General features: G+C 47.1%; 1 protein-coding gene across 1 annotated transcript; it reads left to right on the top strand.

Annotated features, from left to right (window-relative positions):
- The first annotated feature begins 673 nt into the window (after positions 1-673).
- On the top strand, positions 674-18,124 carry LOC142584472 (cytochrome P450 4V2-like). The gene is made up of 6 exons (XM_075694621.1): positions 674-749; positions 1,501-1,653; positions 9,639-9,812; positions 11,518-11,584; positions 17,264-17,437; positions 17,929-18,124. The coding sequence occupies exons 1-6, from the start codon at positions 708-710 to the stop codon at positions 18,102-18,104; spliced, it is 786 nt and encodes a 261-aa protein (XP_075550736.1). The 5' UTR covers positions 674-707; the 3' UTR covers positions 18,105-18,124.
- The last annotated feature ends 963 nt before the right edge of the window (positions 18,125-19,087 follow it).

The following is a 19,087-nucleotide window of genomic DNA, read 5'->3' as shown; positions in this document are numbered from 1 at the left end:
TGACGCTGGCATACTTTTTGGCACGCACTCGCAGGGGTCCGTTACTTTTGCTCATGACTGTAAAGTCGTCGCATTTTTGGCACAAGTCACCAGCAAAACAAACAAAATGTGGCAACGCATGGATTCATCAAATACTGCCATATTCATTAGGACACACTTCGACTGCATGGACATAGTCTAATTAGTGCATTTATTCAAATGAAAAAAAAAGAACGAGGATTTCCTGCAGGAGACGCATTGTTGCGCGAAATCGATAGTGTTAACGGAGAGCCATGAAGGGGACTCCATTCTTTAACGTGAGTATATGAGTGAAGTTTATCTTTTCAATCACTCACGAAAAGTCGCGTTGAAGCATCTAGAGTTGATTACGCAATAAGAACAGTAAAATGGCTACTTGAAATTGCATGTAGCATTAGCGAAGTTTTTCCTAACGGGGCAGAACAATTTTATTTCGTTCTTTCTTCTTTTTCGCAGAAACAGCGATGGGTGTCGACTATGACGAAGATGACAGCAAGATAGCAGGATATCTGAAAATTCATGACGCGTAAGTTCTGTTAGTTCAGCTTTATGAATGGGAAGAAAGGATCTTGACTGAAACATTGGAATACTTTTGCGTCTGCAGAATTTGCGAAAGCATTGTAAAACGTGTGACGAACTTCCACCACTGGTTTGACTGCATTTATGCATTCACCAAAGACCGCAAAGAGATGTTGAAGCATGTGGAAGAGGCGAGAGACTTTGTCAGTGACGTAAGTATTCTATTCATCCTGTTCGATTCCTGTAGCTCTAAGGAGCAGCTTTTCTGGCAATTTTCTATTTACTTTAATAAATGGAATAATCAGAGATCCACAGCTGAACGGAAATGTGTCTGTTGTTCATGCCTTACTTTGCGCCCACGAGTGCGGAGCCTTGGAAGTTATAATGGAACCAGATATATCTATTTCTTTTTTGCCTGCTTCTATCGCGGCCACACAGAAATAATAACAAAATGCTAATTTTTTTTATTTTGTTTTATTGCCATTGCGCTGCTAGTTCATCTGCGATTTTCGTGATATCCAAAGATAAAGCTCCCAATATCTGTGTTAGAAGATGCCCCCGGAGTTTCACGAAATTTTTCAGCGGCTAATAAAATGTGGATGCTGTGGTACGGTAAAAATAGCGTATAACCTGACTGTTGTACCGATAAGCTAATGCCACTTTACGTAGGACAGGAGAGAGCCACTATTTGACTTAACCCAAACAGCATGCAGACCGCACTTGTTCGTCACCTTATCGTGCATACATGTAGATTCAAGTACTGCGAATTGGAGCATCACAAGCGAAGGACAGGATAAAGGCTGGTAGATGGGTAGTGCTTTACAAAACAGGCTGACAGCTTCAGAGGAATACATAACAATATTTACTTCACACATTTCTATACTTGTCCTGGCAGACGTCATTGACGAGAAAAAAAATCAGCTAATATTTTACATTTCATGTCGGGCGGCTTTGAACTCGCAGGTTTTCCGGAAGAGAATCACCGAGTACCGAAAAGGCTTCAGGGATCCTGTCTCGAAAAACTCTCTCCTGGAACTTCTTGTCCGAATGTGCGTCGACGAAGGCACACTCAGTGAAACTGAGGTTCGAGACGAAATTCTCGGTGCACTAGAAGGGGTAAGCCATGAAACTGACAGCTTGAATACTTTAGGATATTGTCAGTTACATTACGGCGGCGGCTATGCGTTTCGGCTTGGGCAGCAGCACATCATCGAGGTCAGCCGCCACCGAGGAGGAGCGAAGAGAGCGAGGCTCGTGCTTTGCGCGGGAGATGGCGCCAGGAGCGCGCGCAGCTTCCCGGATATACGTAGCTGGTTATGGCGAGGCGCGACGGCGAGGCTCGACGGTAACGCGAAACGCAGGAACGGGCTCCAAAGAGCTGCGCCCTAAAATGCTGCTGTTGCGCGCGCGAAACTCCCCGTGGGCCTTCCTTCACCTCGCACGCGTTTTCACGTTTGCGCCACAACTTTGAAACGCGGAAATATTAACTGGAAAAAATGTAGCGAGTTGGAAACTATTGAATTTGTCCTGTTCAAATGCTGTGCAGAACTTGATATTCGAGATTAAGCAATTATGCGAGTAATGAAAAATATTGACAATAATTTTTTGAATTCAGTTTATCAATGACAATAGAAAAATTCACCAGTGTGCGTAAGACGACTGCTAGCACAACACCGTGGGTCCCATTATCGTATCGCGTACCTATTTTCTTATTTTTTCAAACAGCTTGGGTTGCATTAGCAGGGTCACATAGTCGATTAAAAAAGGAAATTTCTGGATTTGTCGCACTATCGTCACAAAGCCGAAGAGACGAGAGGTGCATCCGTCAGTACACAACTCGCGGTGTACCCACGCTATCCAGGGCAAAGTGTGCTCTGATCAAGAGGCCTCGGAAAAGATTACGCGACCATGCTCAATGAGTGCGCTGCTCGGGAGTGCAGTAAGTTCGTTGAAGAATTATCAAATCGCGAATCAAAGGCTATGCTACTGCACTTACTATACGCTCGCTTGTCTGTGTTGACTGTAAGACTTGTTTGTTATTAATGTACCTTGCAGCCTCTGTCTGCACTAGTACGTGCCTTTCTGTAGGCTGCCGATGGTCGTCTGAATGAGTCGCGAACAATCCAGATGTCCGGATAGATAAGCACACAATGTGTCTGAATCCTGAGAATGTGGATGTCCCTTAAATTACCATCACCGTTCGGGAACTGTGCCGCCATGTAGTTTTTATTGCGTTAGCATTTTTGGAGTACTTCATGAACTTTCCAGGGGCTGGGTTTTTAGATATCTAACCGTTTTCCCGCCTGTCTGGGTGCGTGGGTAGTGCATGGTCGAATGGGTAGCGCATCGAGCTACTGTGCCTAGGCAGTAGGGTTCGAAGCCAACCGTCCAAGGGACCAACTTGGGTCACTGAGTATGTGCCAATGTGCACATATGTGCCGCTCTTCAAGGAATATCTTTCACGCCGACATGCGCCACTGTAAAGGCGAGAGTGGGCAGGTGCCACTGCTCAATGAAACTGTTTGACGCCGACTTAGAAAGCTCGGTATGTGCCGCTCGGTCTGAGCTTGTCTTCAGTGAACCTCTTTAGTGCCGACTTTTGCCACTGGGTATGTGCCAGTAGGTGTGTGCCGTTCTTCAATGAACGTCTTTGACGCGAACTAGGTAGGTGCCGCTGGGAATGGGCCGTTCTACAATTATGAAAAAAATATCCCTGACCTTTATTCGATGCTGAGCGGAATCGAGCTCGCGTCTTAATGAAGGAAGGAAGGAAAAAGTTGAGAAGGAAAGGCAGGGAGGTTAACCAGTTTAGCTTAACCGGTTTGCTACCCTACACATGGGAGAGGGATGGGGGCGATGATAGATGGGGAAGGGGAAGAGAAAGAGAGAGCACATAGCACAGCGCACACACATCGTCCGGTAGAGTCCATCAATCTGGCATGGTACGTGATATCCCTGTCACAGCCGCTTGTCCAATCCCGTCTCTTTGAAAAACCGAAATAGTCCCTTCGTCGCCTTCACCTGCGATGTCTTCGGTCGGCGGCATGTGAATATCGTGTCGAGGGACAATGGTCTAGTGTTAAGGTGCGCTAGAACGGATGCCAGGGATTCTCGCTGAACATTCAGGACAGTCGCACAGAATGTGTTCCAGCGTCTCCTCGCAAAGACAGCCATTGCAGAGAGCGTTGTCGGCCATTCCAAAGCGAAATGAGTACCATTTCGTGAAAGCCACCCCTAGCCATAAGCGATAAAGCAGAGTGTCTGTCTTCGGCGGAGTCCAGTTGGCATATAGAGATGCATCAAAGAGGGCGGCGGGTGGTATTGACGGTTGCTCTGGTTGGTGTGGCTGTTTGGTGTGCACCATAGAGAGAGCGTGATCTCCTGTGCAAGCACTCGAAGTCTGCTAGCTGCGTCGGATCATGAAAGCGGTATGGCCTCTTCTTGTGCGTCTTCAAGAGCTGCCCGAGCGGCATTATCGGCGTCTTCGTTTCCAGTGACGCCGCAGTGACTTGGCAGCCACTGAAACGTCACGTGGTGTCCTTTCTCATGTGATGTATGGAGTAGGCATCTAATATCGAATACGAGCTGGCCCGCGACGCAGAGCTGATAGTACAGATTGTAGGGCTGCCTTTGAGTCGCTAAAGATTGACCATTGTCGAGGTGGCTCCCGATTGACGAAACAAAGTGCAACGCGAAGAGCAGCTAGTTCAGCAGATGTCGATGTTGTAGTGTGGTCAGTCCTAAAGCTGATGGTAATAGCTTTTGCTGGGACAACAACAGCACCGGACGAACACTGGATGTTTGTGGAACCATCAGTATAAATGTGTTCACTGTCCGCGTACCTCTCGTGCAGAGGAAGCAGAGACAGTTGTTTCAGCACAAGCGACGACAGTTCAGACTTTTTCCCGATCCCTGGTACACTAAGATGGACTGTGGGGATGATAAGACACCAAGGGGGTATCGATGGTTTAGATGCAGCGGTGAAGCCCGAGGGAAGTTTGTCGTTGTACTTGATGATAGTTTTAGAGAATGATGATTGCTGCCTGTCTGAAGGTAGTGTTGCAAGGTGGTGATAGAGGGCACGTGCAAAATGTCTGATGTGCGTTCTCAGGGCTTCCACCGTAATGTGAGTTCGCATTGGATGGTCCCGAGCAATCGCAAAAGTTGCCTCTGTTGACGTGCATCTGGGCAAACCAAGGCAGACTCTGAGTGGTTGAGCTTGTGCTGCCTGCAGAACAGGAATATTTGTCTTGCAGGTGTTGGTCAGTACAAGTAGACTATATCTTAAAAAACCAAGAAAGAGAGCTCTGTAGAGTTTAAGCATTGCGTCTACTGACATCCCCCACGTCTTTCCTGTCAAGTATTTAAACAACTGGGAAGTTACTGTCAGGCGCCGTTTCATGTAGGTCACGTGCGGGCTCCAACAGAGGTCTCGGTCAATAATTACACCAAGGAATCTGTGGGTTCGGACATAGGAAATGATCCGCCCATTGATTGAGATGACATAAGCCGTCATCGGTTTGCGAGTAAATGCTACTAGTGCGCATTTCTCTGGTGATATGCTGAGACCCTGTTTACACAAGTAGTTCGCTGTCAGAGTGTCCGCTCTTTGAAGCCGCGCACGTATCTGAGGAGGTGTGACTGCCGAAGTCCAGACACAGATGTCGTCAGCGTATATTGAAATTTTGATGGTTGTTGGCAAGTATTCAGCAAGTCCAACAAGAGCGAGGTTGAATAGCGTCGGGCTGAGAGCACCACCTTGAGGAATGCCCCTGCTGGTATAGCGTCGCGTAGTTGGGCCATTGTCAGTTAACACACAGAATGATCTTGCAGATAGGTAACTTGCAATCCACAAAAAAAAAACTCGACGACCTAGGCCAACCGTCGCAAGAGCGTCGCGAATGGCCTCATGTAATACGTTATCGTATGCCCCTTTCACATCTAAGAATAAAGCTGCAGATAAACACTTACGGGACCTTTCGTCCTGGACATATGAAACGAGATCAACTACATTGTCGATGGAAGAGCGATCACGTCGGAAACTAACCATGGAAATCGGATAAATCTTGTAGTATTCAAGGTACCATTCCAGGCGGCCAATGATCATCCGCTCCATTATCTTTCCTACACAGCTGACAGCGCTATTGGGCGGTAAGAGATGAGTTCTAGTGGGGATTTGCCCTGCTTTAAGAGTGGCACCAGGCGGCTTACTTTCCATTCGTCAGGAACATTTCCCTCCTGCCATGAGGAGTTGTAAGGGCTCAACAATTCTATCCGTGCGGACTCTCCGAGATATCACAAGGCCCGGTATGATATACCATCTGGACCGGGAGATGATGAGCGCCTGCAAAGAGCTAGTGCCGCTTCGAGCTCCTCCATCGTAAAAGAAAGGTCCATGCGGCAATCACGGGAATGGGGAACGTCAGCTCGGGCTGGAGGATCTGGACGAGTCGCTTGGTCTGCGATCCGCGCACAAAAGTCTTCTGCGACATCGATGTCTTGCCGCCCTTGGAAAAACGCTAGCGCCGTGAATGGAAAACGCCGTTCCGGAAGGCAACGCAGACCTTGCACCGTTTTCCAAATGTGAGACAGTGGCTTGCGGGGGTCGAGTGTCTGGCAAAATGTTGCCCAACTTTCCTACGCTAATCTATCCATACGACGCTGAATCTTCTTTCGCATTCTCCTGGCTGCCCTAAGGTCATGGATTGATTTTGTACGACGATATCGACGTTCCGCCCGGCGACGAAGCGCTCGAAGTCGCTCTAATTCTATGTCGAAGTCATTTCGCGTGGAAGAGATCGTCATCATGGGAGTGGCGTTTTGCATCATAATTTTAATCGTTTGCTCTAACCCAGAGGGTAGGCCCTCGCGGCAGGCATCTTCCATCTCAGATTTGAAATTGGCCCATTGAATCGTCCGAATGGTATTCCGTGGGCCTGATCTAGACGACAAGCCTTTGATGTTCAGATAGGTGGGAATGTGGTCACTCCCATGTGTCTCAATGTCTGGAAACCACTTCACACATCTGGCGAGAGAGTTGGAGACGAAAGCAAGGTCGAGGCAGCTGCCGTATGTCACGCCTCGAAGAAAGGTGGGGCTACCATCGTTCAGAGGAGTAAGGCCATAGTTGTACGCGATGTTTGCTAATATTCGTCCTCTTGCATTTGTCCTTCTACTTCCCCATGCTGGATGGTGTGCATTGAAATCTCCTATGATGACCGATGGGGCGGGACAAACACTCAAGATATCCGCAAATCTTTTGGTATTGAAATTGCTGGAAGGCGATATATAAACGCCTATGAGAGTAAACAAGAGTTTGTTATGTTTAACTGTGATGCATATATATTGATTGTCGTCGTGGGGCGCAATTGGTTGCAAAACATAGGGTTCCTCAAGTAGAGCAACCTGGTGCTTTGGCAGGCTGCGGCACATATTTACTGCCTGTCTGCGGCTTTTTAATGAACGTCTTTCACTCCAACGCTCTAGCGAGCGGCAGCATGAATGCACTGGGCGCTCTTCAATGAACCGCTCGCCAACTTGGGTCACTAAGTATACGCCACTGGGTGTGTGGCACGCGAGGAAACAATTCTCAGCGTTCCCATGCACCGGCACGCCAGGCTTCTCATATCGAAGGCAACGCCGTAACTTCTCGGTAGCGCCACTAAATGCCACCGTATGCCAGGACAGGAGCGCGAGAGAGGAGGCCAGTTGCGGCGATGTGTTTCTAAGCGTTCGCACGCACAGGCGCGCCGTGAATTTCGGAGGCAACGCGCAGGCTTCGCGGTGGTGGTGCTAGATGGCGCCGAGTGTTCTTAGAAAAGCGAGAAAGAGGGGTCCTGCTGCAGTACACGCCTCATGCCTAACTCGTTTCAATGGTGGCAATACGGTGTGTCGCTATAATTGATTTAATGCTAAACGCATTATCATCGACAGTCATTATGAGATGAGTTCTTCCGAAGTGTGTTGTCTGCGTTGATATCAGTGTTTCAACGGCTCAGCGTATTAACGTCTCTTTACTTGTCCATTGAAGCTAAGAAATAGATGCCCTTGGTATTCTGCTAACGTATCTTCTTGGAAATCTTAAGCGGCCCTTTGTTCCAGGGCTACTCCTTCACTAGTGCATTTACATACCTGCATCAGCTTCAGTTACGTGCTCCTATTCCTATGCATTTTGCATCTCAGTGTAGATAGCTGCAAAAGGCCAATAAGTGCTCAATCACTTCTGCTGGAATCACATTTCTTTGCGATATCGCATTTAGTTCTTTTTGAATATATAAAACGCTGCTAAAAAGTAATATGTACAACGCCCACGCAAACACATCTCTGCACTTGTAATGTGATGATGCTGAAGCACGTTGCTGCCATTCTTTTTTAAATTATGGGGTTTTACGTGCCAAAACCACTTTCTGATTATGAGGCACGCCGTAGTGGAGGACTCCGAAATTTTGACCACCTGGGTTTCTTTAACGTGCACCTAAATCTAAGTACACGGGTGTTTTCGCATTTTACCCCCACTGAAATGCGGCCGCCGTGGCCGGGATTCGATCCCGCGATCTCGTGCTCAGCAGTCCAACACCATAGCCACTGAGCAACCGCGGCGGGTGTTGCTGCCATGGAACAGGTGTTTGCGGCTGTATGTCACCAAGACATATGCATAGCAAAGAAAAAAAATTAAATTATGGGATTTTACGTGCCAAAACAACATTCTGATTATGAGGCATGCCGTAGTGGAGGACTCCGGAAATTTCGACGGGGTCCTTTAACGTGCACATAAATCTAAGTACACAGGTGTTTTCGTATTTCGCCCTCATTCGAAATGCGGCCGCCGTGTACATTTATTCTTTTCATATTGACACATGGTACTTCTTTATCTTATTGGGCGACCACGTTTCACCGCCCAACAAATGTTATCGCACAGCGCAGGACGCGTCTGCATGTATCGGAAGTTTCTGGAATGTTATCAATGGTTCCATCAGCTGTCTGGGACCGAAGCTTGTGTAATCTGATTACATGTATGCGCGACGCGAATAATGTCGAACTTTATGGAAAACACGCGGGTCCCAGCGATTACTTTGGATCATTCGATGACTTATGTATAAAAGCCGACGCGCTTGACCCGCTGATCAGATTTCGACGACCGCCGATTGTGCTCGCCGCTGTTGCTCTCCTTTATGTGTAAGCTGCTTTTGTGGGCACAAGTTCGCCCAATAAAACGCTAGTTTCACCATTCAGCGTTTTGCTTTCTTCACCCTCACAACCACGTGACAATATGCAGGGCGTACCAGCTAACTTTAGCCAGAGTTTGAAAATATGCGAATGCCACGTAGCTGGACAGAGCCAAGGTAATGTTTTTTGCCGTCCAACAGGAGCCACTGCTGCCCAACGCCATAGCCATTGAGCAATCATGGCGAGTTTAGCAAAAATTCGTTAACCTGTTCGAAGCATTGCAAAATGGATGATGGTTATTCCAGCCAATCCCATTTAGTGGGATCGTGCTGGTGCACGATTGCCATAACGAAACAACACTGCCAGCCCAAGCAATTTGCCGCCAAGATGTGTACTGTCTTCTGCAGACTTCCGTTGGTGTCTTGTAGGTTAGGTTCGATAAAAGAGCATTAACAACGCTGTCGCAGCTTCCTGTGCTGCTGCTTGGGAACAATTTGTCATTTTTAAGGAAATTTGCAGACGAATGGATGCATAAATGAATGAATAACTGATTAAATGAACAAATAAATAAATGAAAAAAGTAACAACAGTGCTCTCAGAGACAAATTGAAGCTTGAGAACCGGTCTTCTTTCTTTTTTTTTTGAAATTCTCCAAGGCTTGTTTGAATCAGTTGACGATTTGAAGACTTTTTAGGACGCTATTTCTTTTAGGGCGCCTTTTTTCGCGCCACTTATCCAACGATTAGCAAGACGGCTCCTCATATTTGAGGTTTCTTTTGCACACCGAACGGAATCATTAGATTCTTACAGAAGTTCATAGGCGTCAGTGAAGCAGTGGAGTGAAATTCTTCTGCTAGCACTTGAATACGCACACCCATGCACATCCGCTGAACTCATAATTTAAAACATGAAATACCTGTATTTATCCCATCTAGGGCTTCGACTTCACGGCGACAGGCCTCGTTTTTGCTCTTTACCTAATCGGCCACCATCCAGAAATTCAAGATAAGCTCCGGGACGAGATCGACGCAGCCTTTGGAGACGACTGGGAGAAGCCGCTCGACCACGAAGCTGTAAAAAGCCTCACTTATATGGACTGTGTTCTGAAGGTATGTCACCCAAATACGCAAGGTGACTGACATACCTTGCGTATTGTCGTTGGTGGAGCACCTCAAGGCGTTTAGCCGGAGTTGCGAGAATGGAATATTGTAAACGGAATTGTTAAAGTTACACGCACGAGAAATAAGAGCGATAGGGAAGCTATCACGCACTATTATACCACCATTTATTGCATTCTTTTGGGAGGCAAGCCGCTATAGTAGTGCATCATATCTGATGGCCAGTCAACCAGATATTCAGAATGAAACGTTTCGCAGGAGCCGTTCAGTTAGTAACATGACCTCGCGCAGAATACGCACAGCGTTTTAGTGCAAATTAGCATGAAGCCAATGCGTGCGCTGACATTTGGCGATTACGACAGCCTGGAAGGGATGCGCAATTAAAAAGTTTGCATAAAGTTAGGCTCTGTGGCTTACAACGCAGTTAAGAGGACGATTGCTCTCATTTGCACTCGAACTGATAGCACTAAATTGCTTTCAAATCGATCGGGCGAGAATTATTTGTTTAAAATATCAAAATTAATTTAGCCATTGCGTATTTTGCTACTCAAATATCACATACATTTAGGGAGGCACATACTCTTGCCTGCCCTGATTTAGTAATTTCCTATACATATATATATATATATATATATATATATATATATATATATATATATATATATATATATATATATATATATATATATATATAATAGTCTTGTCACTATAATTTTGGTTCCATTCTGCAGTACAGTTTCGTCAACGAAGACAACAGTCTTAGTTGAGAAGATTATGAAACTTATACAGTGCTTCTAGAGAACCACTCTAGTGCTGCGAAAGCGCTGTGAAAGCTGCCAGGTCTGCTTATCGCTATCATGAACCGCCTAAAGGGAAGAGCATCGCTGGGCGTAAATCAGCGACTATCAATTATTAAGCGGCAGTACACCCGGCTAAATGCACCTTTTACTCATACGAAGCGCGCAATAAGACATGCCACGTGCTTTTTTTTCGCATATCTCGCGGAATTTATTTGCGACGCAGAAAAAAAAATGATTATGTAACAAGTAGGAAGTCATAAGCTGCTCAAATTCAATGTTGCTTGGAACGCTTCTACAATTTTGTCATTGGAAATTGTGCCATAAAGTAAATGTTCGCGAATTTGCTTGATAGTTCTTGAATAAATATGCAGTTAGGCGAAACAAAAAATAGTTAAACTTGCTCCATAGTTTAGCCAAAAACGTGCATTTGATTGCGTCCACCTATAGTGCGTCGGCATATTTTTGAACCGTGGCTTAAGTTAGCTGGGACGCCGTCTACATTCGGACCTCTAGTTGGAACTAAAGAAGGCGCATTTATTTTCTTTTAAATGCTAGTTATTTGGGATTTTTTAAATAATAAACCGCATTAGTTTACGTATAGGCACTCCAAGTGACTGTGCCGCCTTCAACACGAAACTTTCTTGTAGTTGGAGAAATTTGTTAAAACTTCTTTTTTCATCGTGACGCAAGCACAGCGCAAAAGTCGGGGACAAGATAGACACACTTGGTGCTTACTTCCAACCTGCCGTGTGTGTTTTTCTACCTTTCTGTCTTTCGCTCTGTGCTTGTGTTGCGATGAATCACAAACACGCCCAAGCCTCTACTCTTTGTCAGCTTTATTTTTTTTTCAGTTTCAGTAACATTGTTATTACAGCTTGCTTCTCTTTACCCTGCAGGAAGCTTTGCGGCTTTATCCCCCGGCACAACTTGTAGGCCGCCTGGTCACAAGAGACACAAAAATTGGTGCGTAAATCCCTAGGTCACCTTCGCCGCTTCTCACTTCTCTCCTGCTACATACGCAGTCGATGTGTAGGCGAATCAAGTTACTTTGTTGCATTGTTCAAACTGAAAAAAATATTTCTGTCCTGATTAGCGGAAAATCAAACCCATGCGCTGATTCGCAGAATGCCATAGCCACTTTGTCACCGCGGCGGATGGTGTAAAATGTGGAAAAATAGGTGACGGAACAAGGGCGAGGCGCGACTGCTGAAGTCATCAAGGCTACAACACAGACAATGGCATCAGTAAAAAAAATCATTAGACCGAACTAATTTACCTCTACAGCAGCTGGCTCGTGCAGCGGCCACCGTCTTGTGGCTTGTTTATTTGCTCCTGAAACAGTGGTGCCGTCTTCTCAAACAACAACGTCGTATTTAGGACGCCGACAACGTCGCCTTCGTCCTCGATGAGTATTGCTGATTGTGCGCTCCGAAATGCGTGAACCCTTTCAGAGTCGGCTGTGCAGAGACGTGCCTGTTACATGTGCCCCGCGAAGCGTATTTTAAGTACCCGTTCTACTTTACTGAAGAGGCGTCCGTTAGCCGAAACTGACGTTTGCGCCAAATCACTGCGTAGAAGCAGCGCGTAGTGAAAACGTACACATACCCATTTAGTTGTTAGCCCTCACCACCGTCGAATACATTGCGGGCGTCGATAGGTTTGTATTTGTGAGTGATGGTAAAAGAGTCGCCGCTTCGGAGATGGAATTTTTTTCACTGAATTTCTGTGAAAGACGCATGACAAAAAAAATTATAGAAAAAGCGTGGTTTAAGCGTGTTACAGGCATTTTCGGGCAAACAGAGAACGTATACGCCAGCTGTAGTCTACAAGTTACAGATCACTCAACAGGGATAAATTACATGTTTAATACCCTCTTGCGTTACTGGAATAATTAACGGTTCTAATTCTGATGATCATTGGAGTTCACTGACGCAAGGGCCAGATGTGGCCAAAGAGCGCCATTCTAATTCTGCAACCTTCCACATTTAGCACTGCCAGGACTAATCTATAGCTTTTGAGGTTTATTTAGAATGAATGAAAAAACAAAATGGCAGTGGCGACTGCCTCCCTTTACTAGACACTTCACATCCAAAGTGGATACACGCATGAGTTCCGTGCTGACATCGGCAGTTACTAACACCTCTTAGACCACAACTAAAATGCTGTCATGTACATTAGAAAATGTTTTATTCGTAGATTGTGATGCATCCAACACCAGAAATTGGAGACGTAAACAAGCAGTGCATCAAGCAGCCGCGAGCTGGAAGCACACTGAAACGCCGTTGTTATCAAATATTTAGTTGAATATGAAACGACCTTGTCCCCTCTTCTGGGAAACCCAGCTACGCCGCCTTGCCTCCACGTGGGGGTCATTGCCTCCTGCTCATTCTTGGAAGTGAGGTTGCTGCCCGACTGGGGCGCCACCACAGCCACTCGGCAAACCTGCTTTGCTGTGAAATAAAGCGGGTGTTTGGGTACGGGCTAGTTCGTATTCCATTACAAAAATCACCATCACATAGACAGAGGGACTGAAAGAGCGACGAAGACAAGCGCTGACTACCAATTGATTTTTTTATATTGAATAAGAAGCATATATACCAAACACCAAGAAAAAAGCGCCCCCTCCAAAGCACGAAGCCAGCATGAGTACGCATACAAAATTCAAATGAACCATGACCGCCTCCTTAAGATGAACGAGCGCGCATGTGCGATCATGTGCATTGAGCGGGCATGTTCAAGCGTGCGTGTACTTGTCTTCGTCGTTCTTTCAGTCCCTCTGTCTGTGTACGCGCAGTAAGGGATGTTTGCTGTGGAATAAAGCCAGTGGACTCTCCGTTTTCAACCTGTCAAAACGTCTATTACTTGCCTCCGCTAAACCAAGCTGCAAACAAGTGATGACCCAGGACATTTAAGTTTAATTTTTTTCGAACACTGACATGAACGACGCTGCTCCTACTTCTGCTGACAGAGAAGACGCCACGATTACGTCTCCTGTCATCGCCGCAGAGCTTCAGCTCCCCAGCTTTTGGCACAAGAATCCTCGAGTTTGGTTTGTGCAAGTGGAGGCGGGTTTTCAACTCCAGCGCATTACTTCACAGACAGCAAGGTACCTGCACGACGTCGCCACGCTATCCTCCGACATCGAAGATGCCATATATAGACGACTTGCTAGCGGGTACGCCTTCGTCCACAGCATACGATGACCTGTAATGCACGGTCCTGCAGCGCCTTGAGCCATCACAACCGAGTGGGCATAAACAGCTCCTCTCCGAGGAAATCGGCGACCTACGACCGCCACAAGTCCTGCACCGGTAAAAACTTCTGCGAGAGCAACTCCTCTCTTCGTGACGCCAATTGCTGGGTAGCCACTTCACAAACGAGAGCCAGCTTCCAATTTCGCGCCACCTGTTCTTGCGGCGCCTTCCACAGTTCGCAGGCATGGTGCTGGTCGGTTCCGACCAGACGAGTCTCAATCGATCGGCTAGCTGCACTCGCTGACAAGCAGTCGCACATGCGACTGCTCGTCTGCGGCACAGCTACCCATCACCGCTGCGAGTCTCAGAAGCAGGACACCGACTCTAACGCCTCAAGGGAAACTCGACCGCTTTACCAGTGCACTGGACAAGCTGACGACGGGTGGCAACACTGGCGACCGACTTCGGCGCAACCATTAGCCTTCGCAGTCTCACAGCGCACCTAGATACTCGCCGCAGCAGTTGTGCTGGTATCACCGTCGCTTTCGCGAACAAGCAAGTCGCTGCACCCAGCCCTGTTCGTGGACCGGAAACGCACCGGCCAGTAACGACGGCATACGACATCGGCCCTCGCGCAAGCCGCCTATTCTTCGTAGTCAACCGCATCACCAGCACCCGGCTCCTCGTCGACACCGGAGCCGAGCTGTCTATCGTTCCCGCCACGGCCGCAGATCGCCAAAGCGGTAAGTCCACGCCCACGCTCCACGCAGTAAACACTGCCATCGCGTCGTATGGGCTCCAGTGAACAACGCTAGACATCGGACGCTGGTGCTTGCATAGATGGTTGTTTGCGATCGTCGACGTCAGCTTTGTCATACTGGGAGCGGACTTCCGCCGCCATTTCAACCTAGATGTGAGTGTTTGCGATCGGCGCCTAAATGATAACATCACATCCCGCGATGCATCTGTCAATGCAGGTAGTACATCCCTGCCTGCAGTCCAACCTCACCTCAAGGTACGACAAGATACTTGCTGAGTAACCGCAACTCACGAAGCCCCGAAACGATGCGCTGCCCGTGAAACACAAGGTGACGTATCCTATCACACCCACAGACCCACCTGTCGCAACGCGACCACGGAAGCTCGCTCGACGGAGGTTGGAAGTTGCCCGCCATGAGTTCGAACGCATGAACGCATGAATGCATTAACGTTCGAACGCGATGTTGGCCATCTATTGCATTATCAAGCATTTCCGCTCCTCGTTATTCGTCCTTCCTCGAGAAATTCGTCTTAACCTCTCCATCTGGTTCCAAAACAGGTTCGAAGCTCTAGCCTCCGCCCAGCAGAACGACCCCGAGCTGAGCCAATTGCGGGGAAAAGGCTCGTCGCTGCAGCTTGCGGAGGTGCCGCTTCCCTACACGACAACATTGGTCACATGGGACACATAGCAGGCAGCTCCTCGCTCGTTCGTGCCTCATCAGTTTCGTCCGCCAATATTCAATTCACTGCAGGGTCTGAGCCATCCCGGCATCAAAGCGACACAGAGGCTGATTACAGACCGCTTCGTCTGGCCAAGGATCAATAAAGATGTTCGAAGCTGGGCAAGAAGCTGCCAAGGTGGCCTGAGGCGACGTCTCTACAATACCTCACGGCCGAAACAGTAGCGGGAGCATTTGATGCTATGTGAATGACGCGGTACGGTTGTTCTTTGGGAATAACTGCTGACCGAGGCCGACAATTCCCAAGTTCGTTTTTTTCTACCCCGGCGAGACTGCTCGGCACGTGCCTTGAGATCACCACGGCTTACTATCCACAAAGCAATGGCATGATGGAAGCGTCTCCACCGACAACTGAAGGCGTCATTGACTGCTACGCTCGACAGACAGCAGTGGGTCGAAAGGCTACCCCTTGCACTACTAGGGCTGCGAACAACAATAAAAGATGACCTCAGAGTCAGCGCTGCCGAGATACTCTATGGATCAGCAATCCGCGTTCCAGGCCAGTCTTTCGGCACCCAGCAGAGCACTCCGCCAGCGGCCGCGCAGCACTTGGAGAGGCGACATCTTTAGACTCGACCAACTGCGGCCTACACTCCCACGTATCGCCCGCGGGCAGCTTGCGTTTAGTTACGCGACAGTGGACACAACCACGCACGTCTTTCTGCGGTCCGACTCTACCAAGCCATCATTGACTCCTTCCTATGAAGGCCCCTTTCTTGTGTTTTCTCGTTCAGATAAAGCCTTGAAAATTGACGTACGTGGCAAAAAAGAGACAGTGCAGTGCGACCGCGTGAAACCAGCCTATCTTGGACATTAACGCTTCATTCCTACCGCCATGCACACCTAAGCCTCCGGCATTGCAGGGGGGGGGGGGGGGGTGAGCCCTTGTAGCGACTGTTCGCCACTATACGCTGCCTCCCCTTCTGGGAAATCCAGTTACCTCACCTGGCCTCCATGTAGGGGTCATTGCCCCCCGCTCTTGGAAGTGAGGTGACTGCCCGACAGGGGCGCAACCACAGCCACTTGGGAAACCTGCTTTTACTGTGGAATAAAGCCAGCCGACTCTCCGTTCTCAACTTGCCAAACGTCTATTACTTGAATCCGCTAAACCGAGCTCCCAACAAATATATACTAGGCGTACAACTGGAATGCGTTTCAGAAAATGTCTTCTACACACCTTCAGCAGCACATAACGCAAGTAACGGTACTGTATTTCGCGGCCGAATTCGTCGGCGAAACACAGGCGAAATTTTAACAACGTGAGTCTGGAAACCTCGAAATATTACGTAGGAGACAATGATTTGCGGACGAAGTAATGCATGAATTCGAATGTGGCAGTGGCTACACATATATATAGCTTAAAGGTTTTTCTTTCGTTTCACTCAGACATGTAACGCGCCAGCAAAAGGGACAGAACATTTGGCCCAATCATATTTTTCAAATCATTGTCGCGAAATCTATCCCAAATTCAGTCGTAAATCTGTCCATGACAAAGGAGGCCCACCCCTGCATTGCCCGAGTGGCATAGTGCTCGGAGGATTCATTTTGCGATAAAACGAACCTGAGTTCACTTTTCGACTCAAACAGCGACGCGTAAATTTTTTTTTGGCTACGAAATTCAACACTTAATCCGCCACTGTGATTTGAGCTTCTGTTTGTGACATCGCAGGAGCTCCAAATATATCAGCCACAGCTAAATTGTTGTGTATGTCTCGATGCACCGCACGACGTCGGAGTGGCGAAACTGAACGGAACGTATGGTAATGTACATCCACTAGTACCAGATGGGCATATATGTTTTATCGGAGTAAGTACTCGGAGAGTGTGAAGTTTAATCAAGTTTGCCGTGACAAATTCATTAATGACAAGCTATGTCTTTTGAGCAGTTGGCTTGTTTAAGTTTGACTCTGAGGATCTGATTTTCATATTTCTCCTTTTATTTCTTGCAGGAAACCACGTAATACCCCGCGGCACGCTGGCCATCATAGCTTTGTATTTCCTTCACAGACATCCCAGGTATATTAAGGACCCAGACTGTTTCATACCCGAGAGGTTCATGGGTGCAAAAAGCATGTCTACCTACGCATATGTGCCCTTCTCAGCGGGACCGCGTAACTGCCTAGGTAAGCGATAGGTTTGCTCACAGCCTACGGTCATGCTCGCTAAAACTGCGACTTTAGGGCAGCATTGCAGCTCTGTGATTAAAAAAAAAAAGCTTCTGTGCTGGATGGTTTCTAACAAACTTGGGCAAATAGTATTCCTCGGTGTTCGGGAACGGCACAGGCCGGTCTATGCAACATGCGGAAAGGGTTATATTTTGAAAAGATGACCCTAATACTACATATATACTTCTCACATAATATATATGCATGACACCCATATAACGATAAGTTGTCGAATGTTCTGCTTAAGTTGGCTTTCATGTGGCCGGTGGAGGCGAATATTTGCTGACACTGAGACCTTTGCATACTTTCGCGTAGACTCATCATTTTCTACTGGTACTTCCCTGACTGATGCAACAAAGTGAAAAAAAAAACTGCTGTTCAATATTGCAGTTTTGGCCACAGTGTTGTTTTATTGCTAATTTCCTCTCCCCCCTTTTTTTCCATTACAGGGCAAAAATTTGCGCTGAGGGAGCAAAAGATTATTCTGACACACATTCTACGCCGCTTCAACGTCAGCTCCAAAGTTCCTATGGACAAGCTTGAGTTGGCCATAAGCATAGTTCTGAATCCTGTTCAAGGGATTGAATTAAAGTTTACCCCAAGGACGCTGCTTTCATCAAGTTGAATGCAGCAGAAGAAAGGGACAGTTAGACATACTTGTCATGTGGTATATTACAGGCGTCCATCGTTCTCTTAAATATAATAAATTCTTTATTTGTGGATTTACGGAGTACAATTATGGGCCTCCCCCAGCCAACGGACGGCAGCATGGGACAAGTCAGAGCATACACCCCCCCCCCCCCCCCCCATGTCGGTTCACATCACGAAAATAACTCGACTAAGCAGGAAGAAAATAAAAGAAATCAATCATACAAAACAAAAATAACAGACATTACATCTTTGCGACGACAGAAAGAGAAGGCACTAATTGGGAGGTCATTCAGAACACTTGGAACTTAGCAAGCACGATCACGTTCCCCATATCTAGTCCGCACTCTGTGCAAAATGAAATGATCTCTTGGACGCAATGTTCGAGCAGGGATATACGGGAGGCGAAATTAATTATTCCACAGGTACGTAAGAATAATACTTTCTTTAAATAACCACCTGAACGAAGGCATAAGTGAACAAAAAAAAATACAACAGACTAGGATTATTGGGAATTGGAACACCGCACATTATGGCACGAATTATATATTTTAGTAAGCAATCAACCTTATTGCGCAGAAACACTGAACAAAAGTAAAAACAACAAATTCCATAGTACAGCACACTGCAGAAACATAAATAAACATTTAGACTAAACGTCTTTTCATTGATAAGATTTTGAATGCTCTCCAAAAAAAACATAATTCTGAAGGTCAGCATAATTTATTACCGTGGTTAGCAAAACGCAGAAACATTAGATGCCACAATTTTATATGCGTTTAGTAGTGTGGTTTGCTGGGCCAGTTGGCGCATGGTGAACGTATAAGGGATTCCAACAAGTACGGACGTGAGCACAAGTAGAAGGAAACGGACAGGACAACGATGGACTTACAACAGAAGTTTATAGCGAATACATTCCACAAATCTCCGCCACGCATGCGTATACACCCAAGAACAATG

This window comes from Dermacentor variabilis, chromosome 1, assembly GCF_050947875.1.
Source record: "Dermacentor variabilis isolate Ectoservices chromosome 1, ASM5094787v1, whole genome shotgun sequence".
Lineage (NCBI taxonomy): Eukaryota > Metazoa > Arthropoda > Arachnida > Ixodida > Ixodidae > Dermacentor > Dermacentor variabilis.
This window is presented reverse-complemented; position numbering and strand designations above follow the sequence as displayed.